Source organism: Acanthopagrus latus, chromosome 15, assembly GCF_904848185.1.
Source record: "Acanthopagrus latus isolate v.2019 chromosome 15, fAcaLat1.1, whole genome shotgun sequence".
Classification (NCBI taxonomy): domain Eukaryota; kingdom Metazoa; phylum Chordata; class Actinopteri; order Spariformes; family Sparidae; genus Acanthopagrus; species Acanthopagrus latus.
Window position 1 is genome coordinate 16,664,984 of NC_051053.1, and position 20,433 is coordinate 16,685,416.

General features: G+C 43.3%; 1 protein-coding gene across 9 annotated transcripts in view; it reads left to right on the forward strand.

The window, feature by feature from the left end:
- Positions 1-273: 273 nt before the first annotated feature.
- LOC119033364 (regulating synaptic membrane exocytosis protein 1-like) overlaps positions 274-20,433 on the forward strand; it is an 84,638-nt gene continuing 64,478 nt past the window's right edge. For 6 of the 9 annotated variants that reach the window (XM_037123358.1, XM_037123359.1, XM_037123360.1 and 3 more), the window contains exons 1-2: positions 275-1,161; positions 5,368-5,442. In XM_037123358.1, the coding sequence (XP_036979253.1) occupies positions 1,001-1,161; positions 5,368-5,442 (236 nt within the window). In that variant the 5' untranslated portion in view covers positions 275-1,000. Of the gene's footprint in view, positions 1,162-5,367; positions 5,443-20,433 lie in introns of all 9 variants that reach the window. The other 3 variants (XM_037123357.1, XM_037123355.1, XM_037123361.1) reach the window with 3 other exon arrangements.

Sequence of the window (20,433 nt, forward strand, 5' to 3'; positions counted from 1 at the left end):
GTAACAAAATAATTATTTTTTAAAAATATATGATTTCAGTAAACATATAGTGTTGGTGGCTTTTAAGGTTGTTTTATTTCTGTAAAAAAAACAACATTTGAAATAAACAGGCAAAATCATAATCCATTCATTTAAAAATACATTTCAAGTGATTTATATGCTACAGCTGTTGTTATTCTGTAAGTTGTAAGGGTCTTATGAAACCCACAGTGCACCTTTAAGAAACCCTTTTTTTCCTGCGTGTGCTACAGGCTGGCGTGAGCGCGCATCTTAACGGTGAGTGGAGCCCCCCATTCTCAAATGAGGGCTGCGCGCTCCCGCCGCGAGAGAAGTGAACGCGCTTGAGGGGCTGCGGTCCCATTGACGGTTCCGTCTCCCTGACAGCAGCATCAGCATCAGCATCAGCGGCGGCGCTGGAAAACAAGAAGTCGCCGCCTCGCCCCGCAGCCACACAGCCAGCCCGACGGACCGAGCGGAGACCCGAGCCGCGTCCAGGGGACCCCCCTCTCTGCCCGGCCTGAAGGAAGGAAGCGAGATCCCCCTCCCGTGTGCCATCGTCCCGACCGACCGCCGGAGATATGGGCTCCCCGTAAAACGGAGGTGGTGGAGGGCAGAGGCGGGCGGGCGGGCGGTGGGAGGGGGGTGGGGGGAGAAGACAGCGGAGCAGCAAGAGGGAGAAGGACAGGCTGAAAAACGGCAACCGGGAACCGAAGCGCTACCACCACCACCACCACCTCCGTCACCGCTGCTACTACTACCGGAGCTAGCACCGCCGCTGCCGCCGCCGCCGCCCTGGGTGCCCCCCGCCACCGCCATGGGAACTCCGCATCAGTCGCTCCAACCGCCGCTTTGTCCGTGGGCCATGTCGTGATCCGTGGGCTCCGCCAGCGGGTTTTCTATCCGTGATCCCGACCGAGGCGAGGAGGAGGAGGAGGAGGAAGAGGAGAGGAGGGGAGGGGGGGGGGAAGAGGGAGGGAAGGTGGTGGTGGTGGTGGGAAAGATGTTCGCCTCGGTGGGCCCTCGGGGCGGCCCGCGCCCACCCGTCGCCCCGGCCATCCCGGAGCCGGACCTGAGCCATCTGACGGAGGATGAGAGGAAGATCATCATGGCTGTGCTGGCTCGGCAGCGGGAGGAAGAGGCGAAGGAGGAGGCCATGTTAAAGTAAGGGAGAGAGAGTAGAGAGAGTGTGTGTGTGTGTGTGTGTGTGAGAGAGAGTGTGTGTGTGTCTGTGCGTGTGTGTGTGAGAGAGACTGGGCCTGGGCTATTTCCGTTCTGAAGAAGTCCATCCACCTCCGTTCTCTCTCTTATGGATGTTTCAGCAATCACTCCACTGTATCTGACCATGCATGCATGTGTGTAATGTTGGTGTGTGTGTGTGTGTGTGTGTGTGTGTGTGTGTGTGTGTGTGTGTGTGTGTCTACATCCTGCAGGTCACTCCACACAGAAATCACTCACTCACTCACTCACTCACTCAGTTAGTCACAGGCCCTCACAGGCTACAGCTGTGTGCCGGAGTAAAACATGCAGGGGCCAGTGTGGACCAATGTTCCTGTCCAGTTTTGCAGATTCTCGCTGCTCCCGTGAGAGGCTCAGTGAGAGTGGCGGTGGGTCAGGTGCAAGTTGCTCAGGAGAGGAGGGGAGGAAAGCATAGGTTGGTGGGTGGGAGGATGAAGGGGTGTGTGGCCAAGCCCCATCATCGTCAGCAGGCATCACACTCCTCTCCACAAGAACTAATTTCCCATCCGCTCTTGCCATCCCTGATACGACCATACTGGCGTTCACGCCAACGCCTGAGTCAAGCGGGGAATGTCCGGGCTTATAACTTGAGATATTTTTTTTCCGTTTATGGATGCTGCGTGAAATTGCAGAAAAATCTGCCGAAGCCTGGCATTGAGAGTAGTAAAAAGTAAAAGAAAAAAAAACCTCCCTGTTGGCTTTTATCTGTGCAGCATCCATCTCAACAGCTGCTGTTCTCAGCTCTGGGGTGCGGTTGAGCCTTTCCCAGCCGTATGCACTGTATGTAGGCCAGTGCTCTCGCAACAGACATCACACGGGCTGTTATAGAACCAGTAAGGCCTATAACAGGGGGGAGAAAAAGGCGCCTGTGTCATATCATTTTTGAATCAGGAGTGGCTTATGTTCACTGTGTGCATCCACCTCCTCCTCCACCTCCTCCTCCTCTATACCACCACCATACATGCATGAACGAAACTCTTCTTCCAGATTTATTTGTCACCGTGATCGGCGCAGAAAACGAACCTCGCATCCAACCCTGCTGCCGGGAAAAAAAAATGCATCAAGTTGAAACCTTTTCTCACGTTTTCTGCATGGAGCTGCATGCATAGATGGGCAGATTGAAAAAAAAAAAAAAGATAGACCGACCCACCTAAGTGAGGCGCTCCTCAAGCTTTACGTCCCTGTTCTATTTTAAGCCCTCTGTGCGGACTGATAGCCCAGCACTGGAAACGGAAGATCGATTCATTGCATCTAAAGAAGGAAATGTCCAATATATAGCTCCAGCTCTAAGTGGCTATGCATCATTTTCATCAGAGTACTAGAAGCCGTTTGGATTCAGCCATGCCAACACTGTAGCGGCTGCAAATAAGGGCAGCCTGTCAGCACATACATGTCTTGAACTATATTGGCTCCAGCGCTGTTTCCCCCCTTTCATCACTGAATCACTCTGGATGGAGAGCGCCATAGCTGAGCAATGTGTGTGTGTGTGTGTGTGTGTGTGTGTGTGTGTGTGTGTGTGTGTGTGTGTGTGTGTGTGTGTGTGTGTGTGTGTGTGTGATTGGGTTCTGCACTGAGAAGCTGCACTGGTTGACTAATACATGCATGGTGAGTGTACTAGCAGTAGGGTAGTGTGGGCTGTAATGCAGGCAAGCAGAGAATACACTACTCTTACGAGCATTTTTGAGGCATGCTCGCCATCAGTCTTCTTTCTGTTAAAGCGTACGGGTTCACAGTACGCATACGCAAACCTCCCTGTAGGTATATAGCCATAGCAACGGTGATGTAATGGTAAATACATTGTGGGTAAACAATGACGTCCCGTCAACAGTTATCATCAGGTAAACTGGAAAAATGATAAGAATTTCAAGTGCAGACAGACAGATTCATAAATGATATTCTGTCTTTTCAAAAGCTTAAGGCCTTGTTGCATAAATGCAAAAGTTAAGTGCAGGAACATAGTACAGTACAGCAAAGCTCCTGCCTACAGCAAAACAACAGAGCATCAATGATCCATGTGCAGCATTCCCTCGCTGTGTTACAAACATAAGAGTTCACCTGCAAGACGTAGAACAAGAGTCACGACTGCCAGAGGTGTGACCGTCAGTACAGTCGAGCACCAGTGGTCAAACTTATTGACAGTTCAGCAGGTAAGATACAGCAACTGTATCACAAGATGGAAGAAAATCAGCAGAGGTGTTTTTCGTTTCACGTCGGCATCGGCCTTCTTGAATCCATCCTGTATTTTTGTCTTAAAGAGAGTCGGCGTATTTCTGCGTGTATCCACTGTTCAAGCTCGAGAAGATGAGAAATGTTTATGTAGGCTTGTGGTGTTTGTGCGTGTGCTTGCATCTTTGAAGGTACATTGCAGCATATTGTGATACTTGTCACTACTTTGGTGATCTCCACGTGATGTATCGTACGAAGTTCATTACGTCGGTGCCGTTATCTAATATATAAATGAGTGAGTGTGTGTATGAACGTCACCGTGTAAAGTTCTCACACCGCTGTGAACCGTCTCAGAAAATCACTCAGGCTCTGCCTTATATTCCACAGTGACCTTAATAAACCAGACCGGTGGTTTTACCTGTTTTAGCCCACTAACCACTAGAGATACAGTGGTCAACTTTCTCCCTCCTGATACACTTTCTGATACTAGTAATCCGTGATGTCTTTTTTCCCCCTAATTTACATTACATGCCTTTGTGGAAGTGATTGGCATCATTTTTAATGAAGGTCACATGAGGCCAGGTATCAGCAGCCTACGGTGAATAAATGCAACTATAAATGGAAACACAGAATTGATGTGGGTCAGGATTGGTGCTGATTCAGATCTGTTGGATTACATGTATTAGATACAAGTCACACAGGTTTAATGCCATAGCTAACCACTGAGTAAACCACAGGGTAGAAATCTGAATGGGTTTTCACCACAGTTTTCAGACATCATTGGGCTTCCTTTTCTTTTAATACAATATGACAATCTTAAAAAAATTAACACTGGAATTAAAAGGCATATACGGTTCAGACACAAATCAATCTGCACTTCAGCTGTTTCACCATTTTAACAAAGCAACTAAAGCGGACTTGATGTTAAGTGTGATGAAGAAGTTGCTTTTGATATTCATATGAAATGTTAGAACACATCCACATTTTTAAAAAGGTGTAACACACAGCTGAAAATGTGGCGTAAAGCTGATTTGCAGTTAAAACTTGCAAACATGTCAGTGCGGTCCTTTAATTTTGTGCTCAAACACCAAACTCCAGCAACTGCTGAAACTTAAATTTCATTTCAGGATAGTATCACTCGACCAGTGTAAGCCGATGATGTCAAATCTGCAGTGCCTCAATCACTCATTTTAAACAGTCAGTACAGCAGGAGATGGTTAGAATCTGTGTGGAACAAACACACATTTCTAACATGGAAAAAGCATCTCATAATGAGAGGGTTTCACACAGTACTGACAATAAAAAAAAGACACGTCTTCTTTTTTAGACAGCGTGGGCGTTGGCGGGGATTTCTCTATTGAGTTTCCTCTGTGATCAGCCTGATCAGAGCCTGTCACTGTTCATGTTTATGGATGAGGTGGTTTTGAATCATGCTGTGAACGTGTCAGTGGACATGTTGAGAGCGTGTCATTGTTGTCGTAGGCCTAAAGGTATCTCCAACACTGCAGTGAGTCCAAATGAGCTTTTTCTTATGAGTTTGGCTCGTGTTTAGAGCGTTTCCTTTTTTTAGGTTTGGTTCAGTTGATTGAGTAAGAGCAATGTCCTTCCAACTCAGGTGATTTAGAGTACCTCTACTGACACAGCTAAAAATGTAAGCTTCTATGCCTTGAAAAAAGAACTCTACAGTTAATTAGGAGCAAGAACACAACTGGAACCAGCTACAGAAAACTACCTAAGAAACACAAGGTTTTATGAGTGTAAAAAGGCAAAATACTGGCCTTTTAGCGCTAGCTAGCTAGCTAGTGCATCCTAGCTAGCATCTGGACTATTCTCAGATTTAACTTTATTAACTCATATGACAGAAGAAGTGTTCACAGTGCTGTAATGTTTGATAAGACAATGATTGACCTCCGTAAGCAAAGTTAACAAGTGCTCAAATCATTTTCCTAACTTCATGTGTTTCAGAGAAGAAAAGCCTATCCAAGCAAGAACGGTGAACCTGGTCGGGCAGAAGAAGCCTCCACAGCAAAACGATGTCCGGTGAGTGACAACAGTTGGTATTCAACCAACGACTCAGTATCAACTAGCTGATATGGAATTTGACAGTGGCCCTTGAATAACTTTAAAATGTGTGTTAATGTTCGTTTTTGCTTCACTTCAACGTCATCTCACCCCTGTGGCCCAAAACAACCTCTAATTAAAAGCTGGCAGTCTGTCCTTTTGCCTCACGTCCATGTTTTGTTGTGAAATCTGTTTTACACCTCAGATGAGTCAACAATATAGAGGATGACTCAAGTCATAATTATGCAATTTGAATGATACTCTAAATGGAATGGTATTCCACGGGCACCTCATGTAGACTTTTTGATTCACTGTATATTTAACAAATATACCTCAGTTGGTGTCACTGAATATATAATCAATGACGCCACATGCTTTTTTACCTTCTGAGTGACTTCCTGTTAAACACACCCAAAGCCCAATTGCTGTCTACCATCTATCAGACAGCAACGCTGTTCAGATGGACACGGTTGGCGTGATAAGCCCAGACCAGATCCTGTTGAGTCATGAAAAACTAGCTGATGTTGTCGGACTCCTTCAGAGTATTGCTTCTTAGTCTGGATTCAGATGCTCTGGGTGTCTCACAGATTGCTCAGGTCTTAGCTCTATCTGGAATTTAACATGAGCTCTGGACAACAGATGAATTATTTATGACTGCTGTGATGTATGCTTGTTTTGACCAACATAGTAAATAGTTAAGCACTTTTTGCCAAGCCAAGCTTACACAACGTACTGTAAATCATGTTCTATCTGTGTATCTGGAATATTCTCATCAATCATTTGAGTCTGCTGTTTTTTGGCCCTAGTATATTAATTCACACCATTCAGTTTACTTTTATTGCCAGCCATTTATTGAAAGGTCCAGATTATGAATATGGGTAGATGGAAGTCAAAAACTGTAGCACAGTGATGTTTTCATCCTTGTGAACTAGGTAGTGCTAGTAGCTTGTCACTACTCGCAGTGTTAGCTGGCAAAATTCTTTGGCAAGAGAGCTAATGACATGCTAGCGGGCTGGGAACATGCTAACCATGGCCAGTTACATTAGCTGTCAAAGCTAGCTGGCAAATCAGACAATACTGCTTATTCGAGAGACATAGCTATTTGTAGCATCGACTTCTGTCTCTTAAAGTTCCCATGAAGCAACTAGTGGAGTGCTATTGTTACACATTTCCTGTAAAAACTGTTAACTACCTAGTGGCAGCTACATTTAGCAGAAGTTAGCAGTTACTTTTGCAAAGACAAAGCTACCGATATCTGTCGATCAGGAAACTACATTAATCGCCTCAATACTGTAATGGGCCTCTGTTGCTTTCAGAGGCTGTGCACAGTAGCGGTCCGTGGGTGTTCATTGGGAGACTGCTGCTTAGCATTCGTTAGCTGTTGCTTTAGCCACAAGTAAAGTTATCTGTCCAGAGGTTAGGCAGAGTTGCAGCAGTACATCATAGATAATCATAGATCCGGTTTCAACCAAATCAGTGAAAGATATCAAGTTGTGTGTTTGTATAGTAACCCATGAGGCATGGCCACCATAAGAAATACAATCTTTTTGCATTTTTCCCATTTTTACACACCTGTAACAGTGTCATAGAAATAAGTAAAGTGTTTTTTGAATGCGAAAACTGGAATGCACTCCCAAGTTTACAAACTAAAATAAAGACAACTAAAATTAGAATATCAACAAAATTACTGTTTTGCCATTGCTTGGTCTGATAGGGGTGCAAAGGTGAGATACTGAGCAAGAAATATGTGACAAAAACAATCACACGTTGATTTTGACTTCAGGGGATGTTTAAACTTCTACCAACCATGTGTCTTTTTTGTAGCAGAAAGGGTATATAAAGACGATCGGGCTTATATATGAAAACAACTTCCAACGTTTGGCTGTTTTTAAATGCTGGAGTAACCAGACCTTCACTCTTCATTTGTGTTTTCCTCACTGTGCTGATAAGCAAGAGCGAGCTAAGCACGCTAAGATACTGTACAATAAATGATTCAGTCTAAGAGCACCTCAAGCTAGCTGAATGTGCTCATGGCACACCCACAAAAATGTGCTTACTAGTTAAGTTATCCATGCCCGCAATCTTTTCCCACTTTGCATCAAACTACATTAATGGGCTTTTTCAGGTCAACAAGGTCACAAGGCAGGAAGGATTATATTGGTCAGGCAGGGTTGTGAAAGTAAGAACTCATTAATTTTCTGAACAGACAGTGTTAGGGGACAAGCTGTTAGAGCATTTTCAGCATTTGGATGGGCACCGGTTGAATCACTAATTAAAACAGGATTGATACAAAGTCAAAGGCACAAGACTGTATACAATCTTTAGTGGAGAAGTCAAGTATAAGTTCAGAGCAGCAATGTGGTAAGCCACATCTAATCACAGAGGGGCAATGCACTGGTTTGTTACCGGTTGTGACGGGACAAAGCAATCTGAGTCTGACGGAACTGCAAAATCTTTTCTCACTGGTGCCAAAATACAAATTAAAAGGAAAGACCGCCACTTTGAGTCACCACATGCCACCCGAAACAGCTTCAATGCACATTGAGATTGATTCTATAAGGCCGTGGAACTCTGCTGGAGGGACGGATCACCATTCTACCTGAAGGTGTTCAATATTTTGGTGTTTCAGTGACGATGGTGGAGAGTGTTGTCAGTCCAAAATCTCCCACAGGCGTTCAGCTGGGTTGAGATCAGGTGACTGCCACGGCTATAGTGTATGATTCAGATCATTTCCATACTCATCACACTATTCAGTCAAGCCCTCTGAATGGGACATGATGATCACTGAGGAGACTGTTCCCAGCAGGATAGAGGTGTTTCACCACAGGATAAAGGTGATCACTCAGAGCAACTTTGTATTGATTCGCAGTGAGCCTTCCCTCTAACGGGACGAGTGGACCTGAACCATATCCCCACGACATGATCTTTCGTGGAGCGCTTTCATCCCTTTTCCGAGCTTAGAGGTTAGCTTTTTCCTGAGACAACGCCTTCCATCTCGTCTCCAATTAGCGTGAATTGGATGCTTGATGGGTTGGTCAGGAGCAATTCTTTATAATGGCTTAGCTCAGTGATCATCTTTCTTTCACCACTCTTTCTGTGTGTGTGTGTGTGTGTGCGTGGCTGGTTATTTGATCAGCGGTTGTTAATACAGACTTGAATTGCAAACGTTACTTGAAACAGACTCTGTCGTTTTCACTCTTTGATGTTATATGAGGCATCTCCGTCCCCGCTGGCTTATTTGCACGTCGAAATGCTGGTTTCCATGCATTTTTGTTTCGCAGCGACTTCTGCAGCCAGTAATGTCTCCTTTTTTTCCTTTTTTTTCTGCCACACAATGATCAAAGGATAAAGCTTGTTTATGCTCTATCTGTGGACACTGTATGTGTGTGTTGGAGCGCGCGTGTGTTGCTGGATCAGAGAGTGAAGTGGGATTACGGAGTAAGTCAGCTGGAGCACATCTGCTTCTCTGAGGAATCCCACAATACGGCCCCCATTTATAACATTATACAATCTGTGCCTTTTCTGGTCACTACTCTCGACATAATTCACCAGGCATTACAGTCAGTATTCCAACCTTCTGCCAGGGCAGCTGAACTGAGATAACATCGTGTCTATAAAGTGATTTTTAATGCAGACCACACTAAAACAAGAGGATGGTGGAGCTCCTTGAGGCAACTGTGTAATATTTGTCTACGACTGTTAGCCTGTGTGAGGACTGAAAACGTTGTTATGTTAAAAAAAATAAAAACACAAAGGCTTCGGTGGTGTTGTGTTACTTCAGGTACACTACATCCATTTCCCCGGTTCAGTTTTACCCTTTTATTTTGGAAATCCTGAGGCACTTGATTCCATTTGGTTCTGATTCAGAGGATGAGGATGGGATTATAAAATGAGCGTTGATGCATGATCCAAGATGCATCAACATTTTAGGTTTCTGTACATTTCTGTATTTTTTTCTTGCTACTTTTAGAACACAGCATACTTGTAATTATCCATTATTGAAATAAATTGATTAAATTGCCTCCAAATTGTTATTATGTTTGTTACCTTTCTTTGTCCAGTTGGTTCAGCTGTAAGGAGCAGACATCTGGGTCTTGAAATTGTTACAGGTGATGACGATGTTGAGAATTTGGCTTTAAAGTTCGGATTATTGACTGGTCAGCATCTCAGCAAAGAGAATCGAGATACATCTAAGAATCGATATTTTTCCCCCACCACTAGTTTTCTTGCCAGAGCTTGTGTCGGTACCCTAGCACTGCTAACACAGCTGTCGCTAATTAGCAGTGCTAATTCAGGCCTTAGCAGCGCACTTAAGAGTTATCATCTCACTGTACTGGATCATTATTCCTGTGTCTGCCAGACTTTAAGTAGGCTACTCAGTACAATTGGAGAGTAAAAGAAACAAAGTTGCACATACCTATTTACTTTATTGTCAGTGATTAGCTTTTGTACTTACTGTAGGCCAAGTTAAATTTTTTTAGCTCAGTTAGTAATGCTAATTAGCTGGATGGCTAACAATGAGAGAAATTCAAAGGACCTTTGTTTCACACTTGAATTGATCACTTTGGATGGGCACTCTGTGTTGTACTGCAAACTGGTCGTTAGTTTATGTTGGCGGACTCAGTTTCTAAACTAACGTTAGCTACTGTTGCTCTCTGTTAACGTAGCGAGACACTCGAGAAGGTGCACAAAGTCACATGCTTTGGACTGTCGCAGAAATTCTGAATCGGTGTTCGAGCTGTATTGAACAGGCTTTTTTAGGCAACCGAGAGAGACGGGGAAGGTTTAATTTTACACGTCACATACAATCTGCTCACATGTGACCAATAAAAAAGTGATTAATACATGTACATTGCTACAAATCGTTACACCAAGTTACTGTGTTTGTGAAGTGACAGGTCATAGTTGGAATCTGGTGAATCACCTGGTTATCTACTGACAAGGTGTGTAGTTACTTGAAACTGAGTATCAATCAACTTTTTTTGAGTCATCTCACTCAGTAATTAAAAAAAAAAGCTGAGGGAAAGACATTAACTATTCATTGTGTATTTCTGAAGGCATAATGTTTATTCACAGAACCATTGTAACGTCTGTAGTAAATAAAGTGGGCAGGGAAACCTGGCTGCCGATGGTCAGCTCCTGCCAAACGTTTGTCAGGTTGAGCGGCTCAGTCGAGACAGAATGGACTTCTGTTGATTGAGCAGCCGGCAATCTAAAAGTGCCGTAAGAGAGAAAAAAAAGGGCTCGTTTTAAACTTGACCACTGTGTACTTTTGAGTTCATCTCTTGGGCTTTTAAAACTTTTAATAAGCCCGGGAGTTGCGAAAGTTTCTCAGTCTGCAGGGGAACATGTAATCCTTAAGCTGTAGTTAATCACCATATGCAAGGCTTTCAAGTGATAAAATCACAATGTCACAATATGTGTTATTAATGACCTTGTGTTACTGGATGCATTTTAAATTAGCATTTGTTCCACCCCGTGCAAAATCACTTGTTCATTAGGCATTCAACACTTGGTATGTTGATCTTCATTTGTCTTTTGCACTGGTCAGATTTCGGCCATCACTTTTCACATGCATATGGATGTTTTGGTCCTCGCTCCCTCCCTGCAGCCACCCATGTCTGCACACGGAACCCCCTGCCTCTGTAAAAGGCAACGTGAACGTACTGCAGTGTGAGGGTGTTTACACCTTGCATCGCCGAATGTGATTGGCCAGGTGTCCCCTGATAGCAGGGTACTATGGCGATGGCCCAGCAGCCCTGTAGTAACCTCTGTGACCCCTGGGATTGGCGAGGAGTCACTTCCTCACTTCCTTCAGGGATTGGCTGTCATCCTGGACTTCCCATGAGTCTCTGCTCCAGCGGGGGCAGGGGGAGGCACACACTCTCAGTTACATTTCTGTATGTTTGAGAGAGTTTGTGACCGTTTTATGATTTGATGAGTTTATTGGTTTGTAAGCACACTGTACAGGTAGAAGTTTTTTTATGCGTTCAGCCTGGGTCTTATTTATAAAACTTGACGGCCAAAGTTGTTTTACAAAGAAAACAAAGGGAATTATTTCAATAACACGGTGTAAACTATTTTAATGGCCTGTATATGAAATGTCTTCCTGTACCTGCTAACTATATTACTTAGTGTACACTGGTTAGAGGGTCGTAACAACTGGTTTATCCAAGACTCTTATTGTAAAAGTTTAAAAACGGAGGGATTCTGTCTGTGCTATCTGGCTGCAATTGACTTGTGAGTCTATTACAAAGTTGGCTGTTCTGGTTCAGACAACAGATCCTTATCCTCAAAGTAAATGGGCAATTCAGGACCGTCATCTACAATGTTTTCCTTTCCTGAAGAAAATAGGTGTCATCCCTGTCTCAGCTTCACTCCATGTCTGTCATCAGGGCTCCGAGCAGAGGAAGGTGTTAGAAAGAGCAACAGTTAATGACGGCAAAAAGCAGTACGGACTCTTGAACTGAGTTTATAGTCTGGCTAAACTGGTCTTTTTTGAACTCCTGAGCTTCTCGTCCTGTTGGAGTTCATTGTAGCAATGCTGTCGTGTTACACTTTAATTGTAACCACAGCAAAACTGTACTTTAAGCAAGACTGAGCAGCTCAGGGATTGATGGTGTCATGGATGTGAAGCATTCTGCAGTTTCTGACTCTTCCCTAACAGCACTTTGTAAGAGCTTTTGAAATGATGAAAATCCAATTAAAACACAAACTTAGCATTGACTGGCTAACGTGTTTCTTTAAAAATCACTGGCCAAGGTCTGGCTGCTCTTTTCTGTCATCTCGGTTTGCGTGAAAAAAGGCCTGGCTGCTAATCAAAGCTCATGCAGTTTCATACGTGCAGTTTTTTTTGTTGTAACATGAGTGAGAGCCATCCATAGAGTGATACCAGTCAAAGGTGACCTTGTTTTTCCACCCTAATGAGCACTTTATGGACAGCTGCAGTATTGGACAAACAGATGGGTACACTGTTTAAAAAAAGAAAAAGAAAGAAATTGAACCGTATTCTGACTTGTCTCCATTCTATGTAGCACAAATAATGGGTGTACATCATGATAAGTAGGTAAATGCAGGTGAGAAGTCGCCTCTCATAAAAAGCTGCGCAGGGGGAAAAAAAACAAAACAAATTCTCCTCTTCAACTACGCTCGTGGGAAAAGGAAATTACAGTTTGACTTTCCAGTAAATGTCAGCATTTAAACGATGCAAATTGGTACCTTAATACAAAGGAACATTAAACATATATTAAATGGGATGGTTTTGTCATTTCTGTAAAAGAGTGCATCCCCCTCAGACTGAGCTCTGTACATCTGTGGGTACATGGTAATGTGCGAATATGCGCTCCCTGTGTGAATGTGATTGTTTGTGTCGAGGAGTGTTTGGGTATCCGCACATGCGTGTGTCTGTGCATATACATGCTGTGTATATGTGTGTTTGTGCTGCCTGGCTGTGTATGGCTTTGCCAGGCCATATGGAGCGCTGTCTGGGGAGCACACTACCCACTTAGCTCTGCTGTTGGCTCTGGTGCTCTCTCCATCTGTCCCTCCTCTCTCTCTCTCTCTCTCTCTCTCTCTCTCTCTCTCTCTCTCTCTCACACTCTTCGATCCCACCCTGTCTCTCTTTCTCTCCTTAATTTATCATTTCTTCTATGTGTCTTTAACTTCTCATTTCTTGGAAGTTTGATCTCTTTTTTTTTTTTGGTTTCTTCCCTTTCTCAAATCCTCTCTCCCTTGGTCGTCTGTACTTTTTGTGCTTTATCTCGTCCGAAACGTAATCCAAAAATAGCCTCCCTTAGATTTCTGTCCAATTTGCAAGTGTGTGTGTTTCCAAGGTGTGAGTGTCTTCTCCAGCACTCTTCTTCTCACACTTTTGTTTTCTTCTATTTTTTGTGCACTATTGTCCAGCAGCTTTCTGCGCTCTTGAGCGTCTACCCACTGGAGAATGGAGATGTAGTTTGGAGCATGACCAGCGCAGCAGAGCTAGTTGAACAGCCTCCTATGGTCCCTAGACTGTTGCTCCTTGGTCCTTTTTATTCAAAAAGGCCAGGGTGGGAGTGTGGAGCCAGTAATCGATAAAATGACCAGCGAGGGGTCTGTTGTTGTTGGTTCATTGACAACAACTGGTAACAGAATACGTGTTTCAAGCCACCTCCCTGCTCCACTCTACCTTTTATACATCACGAGTGACACGAGGAGTGTCCACAGTTCCTGGAGAGTCTTTAATTGTATCAAGCCACATCCACAGTACATTATAGGCATAATTGTTTATGCACTCAGCTTGTGGTAAACTATGAACTGGTGATGGTGAGCGTCACATCGTGGAGGGCAAACATAAATAAAGCACTATGCTCTGCCTGTTCTGAAGTGAACTATAGGCACTTAAACTTTACGATTGTGAAGTGTGATTTAATTTTTTTTAAACACCAAACCAAATGACATGGTCAGACTGAGGGCAAAGCTAATACTTGCCTCGCCAAAATTTGACCACTCAAGTGTTTCAGCAGACTGCGTCGTCCTCCAACAGCTCATGCACCAACTGTACAGACATTAACAAGTTTGCCAGCGACAGCATGCAACAACTGTGTGTGACAACTTAGCGGCAGACTCATCACAATTGAACATAAAAGCTGTATGTTTGCTAAAAAAGAAACGGTGCCAGTAATGTGATGCAACTCTGCATTTACAATCAGGTTACACTGGTTGAATTCAAATCAGTGTGATTAATGCGTAGGTTCTAATGATTTGCTTCAAACATGGTGAACATTTTTTTTTCTTATTTTGCCGCTGTAAGTCTAATTTGTATCTCCCTTGTTACAATGATGTGCAAATAAAAAAAGAGAAGAAAAAAAGACATTCATTAGATCCCTTTAAATGATGAAGATGAAGGGGTGAATACAACACAGTCTCTAACACAATCGTGTAGAACAATAAAAAACAATAGCTCACACAGTTACAGCTGCTGTTGACTGTAAAGACAGTATGCTCCATCCGTCTGGGGGCCTCATCTGTTGAGTCAGGGTGGTTAAAAATAAATATGAAAATCAGAACATGTTTCATGTCTTTTATTCCTTGACACCAGACACCCTCGCTGCCTGTCATTTTTTTTCTGGCAAATGTTCAGCACCAGTTCTACCAATCTACAATCAGTTAGTTGAAAATCTATTTGAAAATCTATTCCTAAAAATAAAAAAAACTAGATTAAAATGTTCATTGTATTTGTTTTTTTTAACCTTACTGTAATGGACTTTTAACTGGTTATGAAACATGTTAATTAAATACTGCTGCCTCTACTTGAATTATGCATAAGCAAATTAAACAGTTTGGTATTTCTTTCAAGTTATGCTGAATGCCTCTCACCAGGTAAGGCTCCAAAACTGAAACTGTTTTTTTACGCCCAAGCGCTGAGGATGAATTGATGAGTGTCACAGCCTGAGGGAAGAAGCTGCTCCGTAGTCTGGTGGTACAGCAGCGGATACTTCTGGGGTGGGTGTTGCCTTTGAGTATCCTTTGAGCTCTGTGCTGACACCTCACTTCAGCGATGACACTGGTGTTCAGTAGACTGGTACAAAAGAGTTGTTCATCAGCCATGTCAGTTTGTGATTCTTTCTGTCAGGATGCTTTCTATTTCTCCTCTGTAAAAGTTGACAAGAATTTGGCTGTAAATGCTACAGATATTAATTTGCTTCATGATAAGGAATGCTCCTCTCTGCTGCATTTTTACTTCAAAATGTTGCACGCCCTCAGCTAACCAATACGCAATTCTTATCAATGTTCGGTTTCAAGTTGAAACAAAAATCATAATTGTGTGTCCATTCGCTGTCACCTCTTGCTACCGACCTCCCAGTCATTTCTGCGGGCAAAGCTCCCATTCAGTTTCCGGAACTACTTCCCAAACTGGTTTTGGACCATTGAATCCTCAACCAATACCTAAAGTTTCCGTTAAACAACTCCAAAAAGTTTCCGACCCCCTGCTTGGCATACAGTAGACGTGTCCAAAAATAAGGCACATAAAATAGCTGAGTCCTTCAGTCCTTGAGCGTCATTACTGCTGCTAAGCCAAACGTTGGCACTGCCTTCTCCACTCCCAGGCTTTCATAAAGCAGGGTGGCATCAGGTTGGGATTGGGAGCCAGCTTTGACTGTAGTGACTCAGGCCTCTATGGCCGAGCATGAGTCACTCCTCCAGTTCCTGGATCGATATTCAAAAAGCAGGCAGACATGAATCAAATAACAATGAGTCAGTGTCAGAGAAAATCACCTCGCGGCCATTTACAAATTAAGCACTCCAACTCTCTCTGTCTCGTTCTCATTCAGTCTCCAACACTTATTTTTAAAGTAACTTTGGTCCCTGGTTACTCTGTTGTGAGATGTTTCAGTGAAGACCTTCAAAAGTCAAAGTTTCACTCCGTCCAACTCTTTCACAAACCTCTCTCTCTCTCTCTCTCTGTCAGCATCCTCCACACCTCCACACAACTCTCTCTCACCCATCTTTAATCTAGTCCCCACACACTCAGACACACACACACACACACACACACACACACACACTCTCTTACTGTAGAGGAGTCATCTGCAAGATTGATTGGAGCTCATTCTGTGTCCTATAATAGACGAGTATTAAAAAGTTTCCTCCCTCTCATGCTATTTGTGAAATTGAATGGAAGGTAAAATGCATGCCAGAATTAGAAATGAGTTTCCGGTTTGCAGCGACTGGGTGTATGTGTGTGTGCGTGTGTGTCTGTGCGCATACAGAATAGAAATTTGTTTGCATGAAATGGAAGATCCACCTACACTCGCTTTAACACATTATATTTTGCTGGAAACGAAAAGAGTTTATCACCTTTATAGGCTGATAAGAATCTGAGGATTATGAAACTGGTCACATACTGTCCAAAGTGTTGCATCAAACACATACAAAAAGGCAGTATTTAAAGGCACCGCAAGTGAGAAAATCCTCTTTATTCAGCCAGAATAAAATAGCACATTATGTATTTAGTTTGAGTTGCTCCCAACATGATGATGTGTTCTATATTCTCAAAATATATGGACAAAACATGGCACAAAATCAGTAACAACAGCTTTTAGTCTTATAAGATAAGGTCAAAAAGGACTTTTTGGTTTTCAAAGATAGATAGATTTAAAGAGTCTGGTTGAGAAAAACTCTAAAGCTTCTATATAAAGAGGTCTGACAGCTCTCTGGTAGACGGAGGTGACAGAGACAGAGAGTTGCTGCTTTGGGCCGAAAAGATTTCCAGTATCTGTTCCTGTGACAGCGAAGCTGAACCAGTCTGTTAGAGATTGTGCTGCCGAAGTCCAACCCATGGAGGACGCACCGTGGATAGGACTTGGCTCTGACCTGTCGAGGCTTGGACACAGGACCTGTCGGGTGTCCTGTGGCGTCTGGCACCAAGACGTTGCCCAGATAGCAAAGTTGTACCAGACACATTCATCCGGCCCACATACCGCGTGGAATTATGGGCGGTCCACTCCTGTTTGCGGACCGCCAAGTACGATCACTCTACATGGTATGTGGGCCGGATGTAGGTGTCTGGTGCGGGCCAGATCTGGACCACTACAATTTTGGCTTTAGCTACAACTTTACAATTTTCAGGTTATCTTGGTGGCAAAGGATCCTTTGTGTCCTGGGAGTTGCAAGATGAGGCCTCCATTGATCAGACTTGTCAGCATGTCCCGCCGATTATGTACTCGACTGGATAGTTCTCACGGTGTGTCAGCGCCACTGTCATCTGGTAGTGTCGTTGTAATGAGGGGGTGTTGCCCTGCCACAGGGTTTGGATGGGTGATGTGTGTCAGCACCCAAGGTTTTCCAGCGGAACATTGTATTTTACTAAGATGGTTGATGATATTCACTTCACCTGTGGTCTATTTAATGTCTTGGGTGATCAGTGTCTTTTTTGTTTTTCTTGAAATGATACAATACATCTCTACAATATGACAGCCCTACCCCGTGCTTACCTCTCCATTAGTGTATGTATGTGCTGTGCTGTGGCCTGGCTGCTCACCATATGGCAGCGGGGACATGGAGAATCTCTCGCTCTCTGGTCGTCTCTATCAGTGCCAAGCTCTGTTGTTCCTCCTCCGTCCCTTCCCTTCCCCTCCCTCACTTCCGTCGGAGAACTCGCCATGCTGAGCTGTTCGACTGTACTCTCACCTCCCCCACTCCCTTCATCCCTCCCTCCATCCTCCCATCATTTTCTTATGTCACACTCTCTCGTATGCCTTTCCAGTTTTTTAACATTTTCACTAAGAGAGAAGAACTATTTATCTTGTCTGCTATCAGTGATTGCTCTAATTCGTCCCCAGCAATGTAGTCTTTTTCAAAGCATTCGGATTGAACGTTGGTTATGAAATATACTGATGAACAACAAGCTCAGTTTCAGGAAATCCCAACAGAGAAGAACAGTGATGACACGCCAGAACCGACAGTATGATTATATGTGATGCTTCTCGCTCTGCTGTAGCTCACCAAAGCCACTCGCTCCTGTAGTTTTCTTCTTCTTCCTCCTCCTCTACTGTTCTCACCTCCCCCTCCCTTCTCTTTCTCTGGATGCACTTCGTCGACTGCCTTCCCAACCACTCACTCCTTATTGTCACTCTTTCTCTCCGTTTCCCACTCGTTCTCTCCTCCCAACTCTCTCGTGCCTCCCATCGTCCTCTGCGACGGTGCTCATCTTTTTATCGGGGAAAGGAGCCCCAAAAACCAGAATTCACATAACTACTGCTCCGCTTCTGTCTGTCCAGCTGTAACTTAAAACACTGTTAAACATGGAGCAATTTAGAGAAAAGGCCTCCACAGTGGAGAATGCCAGAGAAGCATTTTCCTATCAAATGATATGAGAGGGTAGGGTGTGGTTGCCAGAACCACTAGATACAAGCTGAGCAAGATATACTGGATAGTTACGGCTGATGCACTCAATACTTCTTGATACGTATTCTTGATAAGATAGTGTGGATCTGCAAATGCAGGTTTTATCATCACACACACACACACACACACACACACACACACACACACACACACACACACACACACACACACACACACACACACACACACGTGCATTTTTAGGTATTTTTAGCATTTGATAGACTAAAAGACTCAACAGTCAATCATGAGAATAATCAGGAGATAAATCAATAATTAAGATATTGGTTAGCTGTAGCCCCTACATCCAAAGGCCCCACTTTCACTGTGGGTCAAAGATCATCATTAGTTTCTGTGGTAGTAAACGTATATGAACTGAAATGATAAAAAAGCTTAATCTCATTTTTTTTAAACACCTTTACCTTCTTTTAGTGGATGTTGCACCGGTGCAAATACTTAAAATCAATTTGTGGTTCAGCAAAACATTAAACAGCTAGCTGACTCACGACAAACAAGGTGCATTTAGTAACATGAGCCATCTGACCTGATGGGCAATTAAGGGACCTTGGCTCATTTTTACCCTGCGATCCAATGTTAGATTAATCTGGTCTTGACTAGTATTTATGGCGGCAGGATGTATGATTAACTCAAAATAAACGACAGTGCATGTGTTGGTTGGTCCACGTCAGCTGGTGCGACGCTGTGTTTATTTAAAAATAGCTTAATTGTTAAATGAAGATTTACGGCGCAGGGAAATAAGATGTGTCAGGATTCGACTTCACAGACTTCGATTGTTGGTTTTTGTCTTTTTTTTAGATTTATTATCAATTAGAAAAAGGGAGATTAACGCCAACCTTATCTTTGGAGGAGCAGCGTGTGTGTGTGTGTGTGTGTGTGTGGGCGTATATACCTTACTGAATTCGTTTGTATGTCAGATTGATTAAAGGTCTAAATTTAGCTCCCACAATTCAGTGTAAGCACACACATGCAATCTCTCCCTCTCTCACACACACACACACACAGCATGTTCGGGTGACCAGGTAGAAAGGTCACTCACCTACATAACCACCTTCTCCAAACCTCCATCAAACTGTAATCATCAGTGAAATAAAAAAAGAATGATTTATGTTCTAGAGCCGAGAGGACCTCTATTTCATCCTGCTGTTTTATGGTCACATTGAAATGTTGGGTTTAAATTTCTGTCACTCAGCATGTAGACCATATGTCTGCACAGCGCACTTGAAATGTTAAAAACATAAAAATATTTAAATGTTAAACAAGGAAAAAGGAAGATGGTTTGGTGTGTGTGTGTGTGTGTGTATGTGTGTGCCTCTCTCTTCCTGTTTGTCCTTGCTAGGTAAAGGTCCGTGTGCTGTCCAGCTCTGAGTTACGGTGCATTGTAGCATCTGTCACAGTGCTATAAAGTTAGTCCAGATGATCCAACCCTCTACTCCACCTCTCTCTCTCTCTCCACTCCTCTCTGTCTTTTAAAATTTTTTTTTTTTTTTTACCTTTTTACATCTTTTTCTGTTTCCATATCTCCTCCTGCCCTCAAATCCTCTTAGTATTGCTCGTGATGCCAAAGCCTGACATATCTTATTCCTCTGTGCTATAGAGCTCAATTGTTGTCCACAGACCATTAAAACACCATCAGAGGGCCTCACTGTTGCACTGGCTGATATGTTCTGTCGAACAATGAACACAAACAGTGTAGTTTATTTTGACTCGGACTTTGTTACTCTTTATGCTTCTTCGTATCTTTATTTGAAGCTGTAATAATTAATACCAAACATAGATATGGGTCATAAGCTTCTTCTATATTCGATCTTGTGAGTCTGAGGGAACCTTTTTTTTTATTCTCTAGAAAGTTAACAACAGATGGGATCATTGGATTTCGTATTAAAATAATGACCACTTTATTCAGTATAATCTTAGAATGATTTACTTTGGAAGTAATGAAATGATCTCAAGCCATGTTTTCCCACTTTCATTAAGAAAAGTAGGAATTTTTTTTTCTTTTCTTTTCTTTTTTTTTTTTTTTTACCTACCAGGCTAAATGAGAAAATCCTCTTTTTTTCAGCGTGT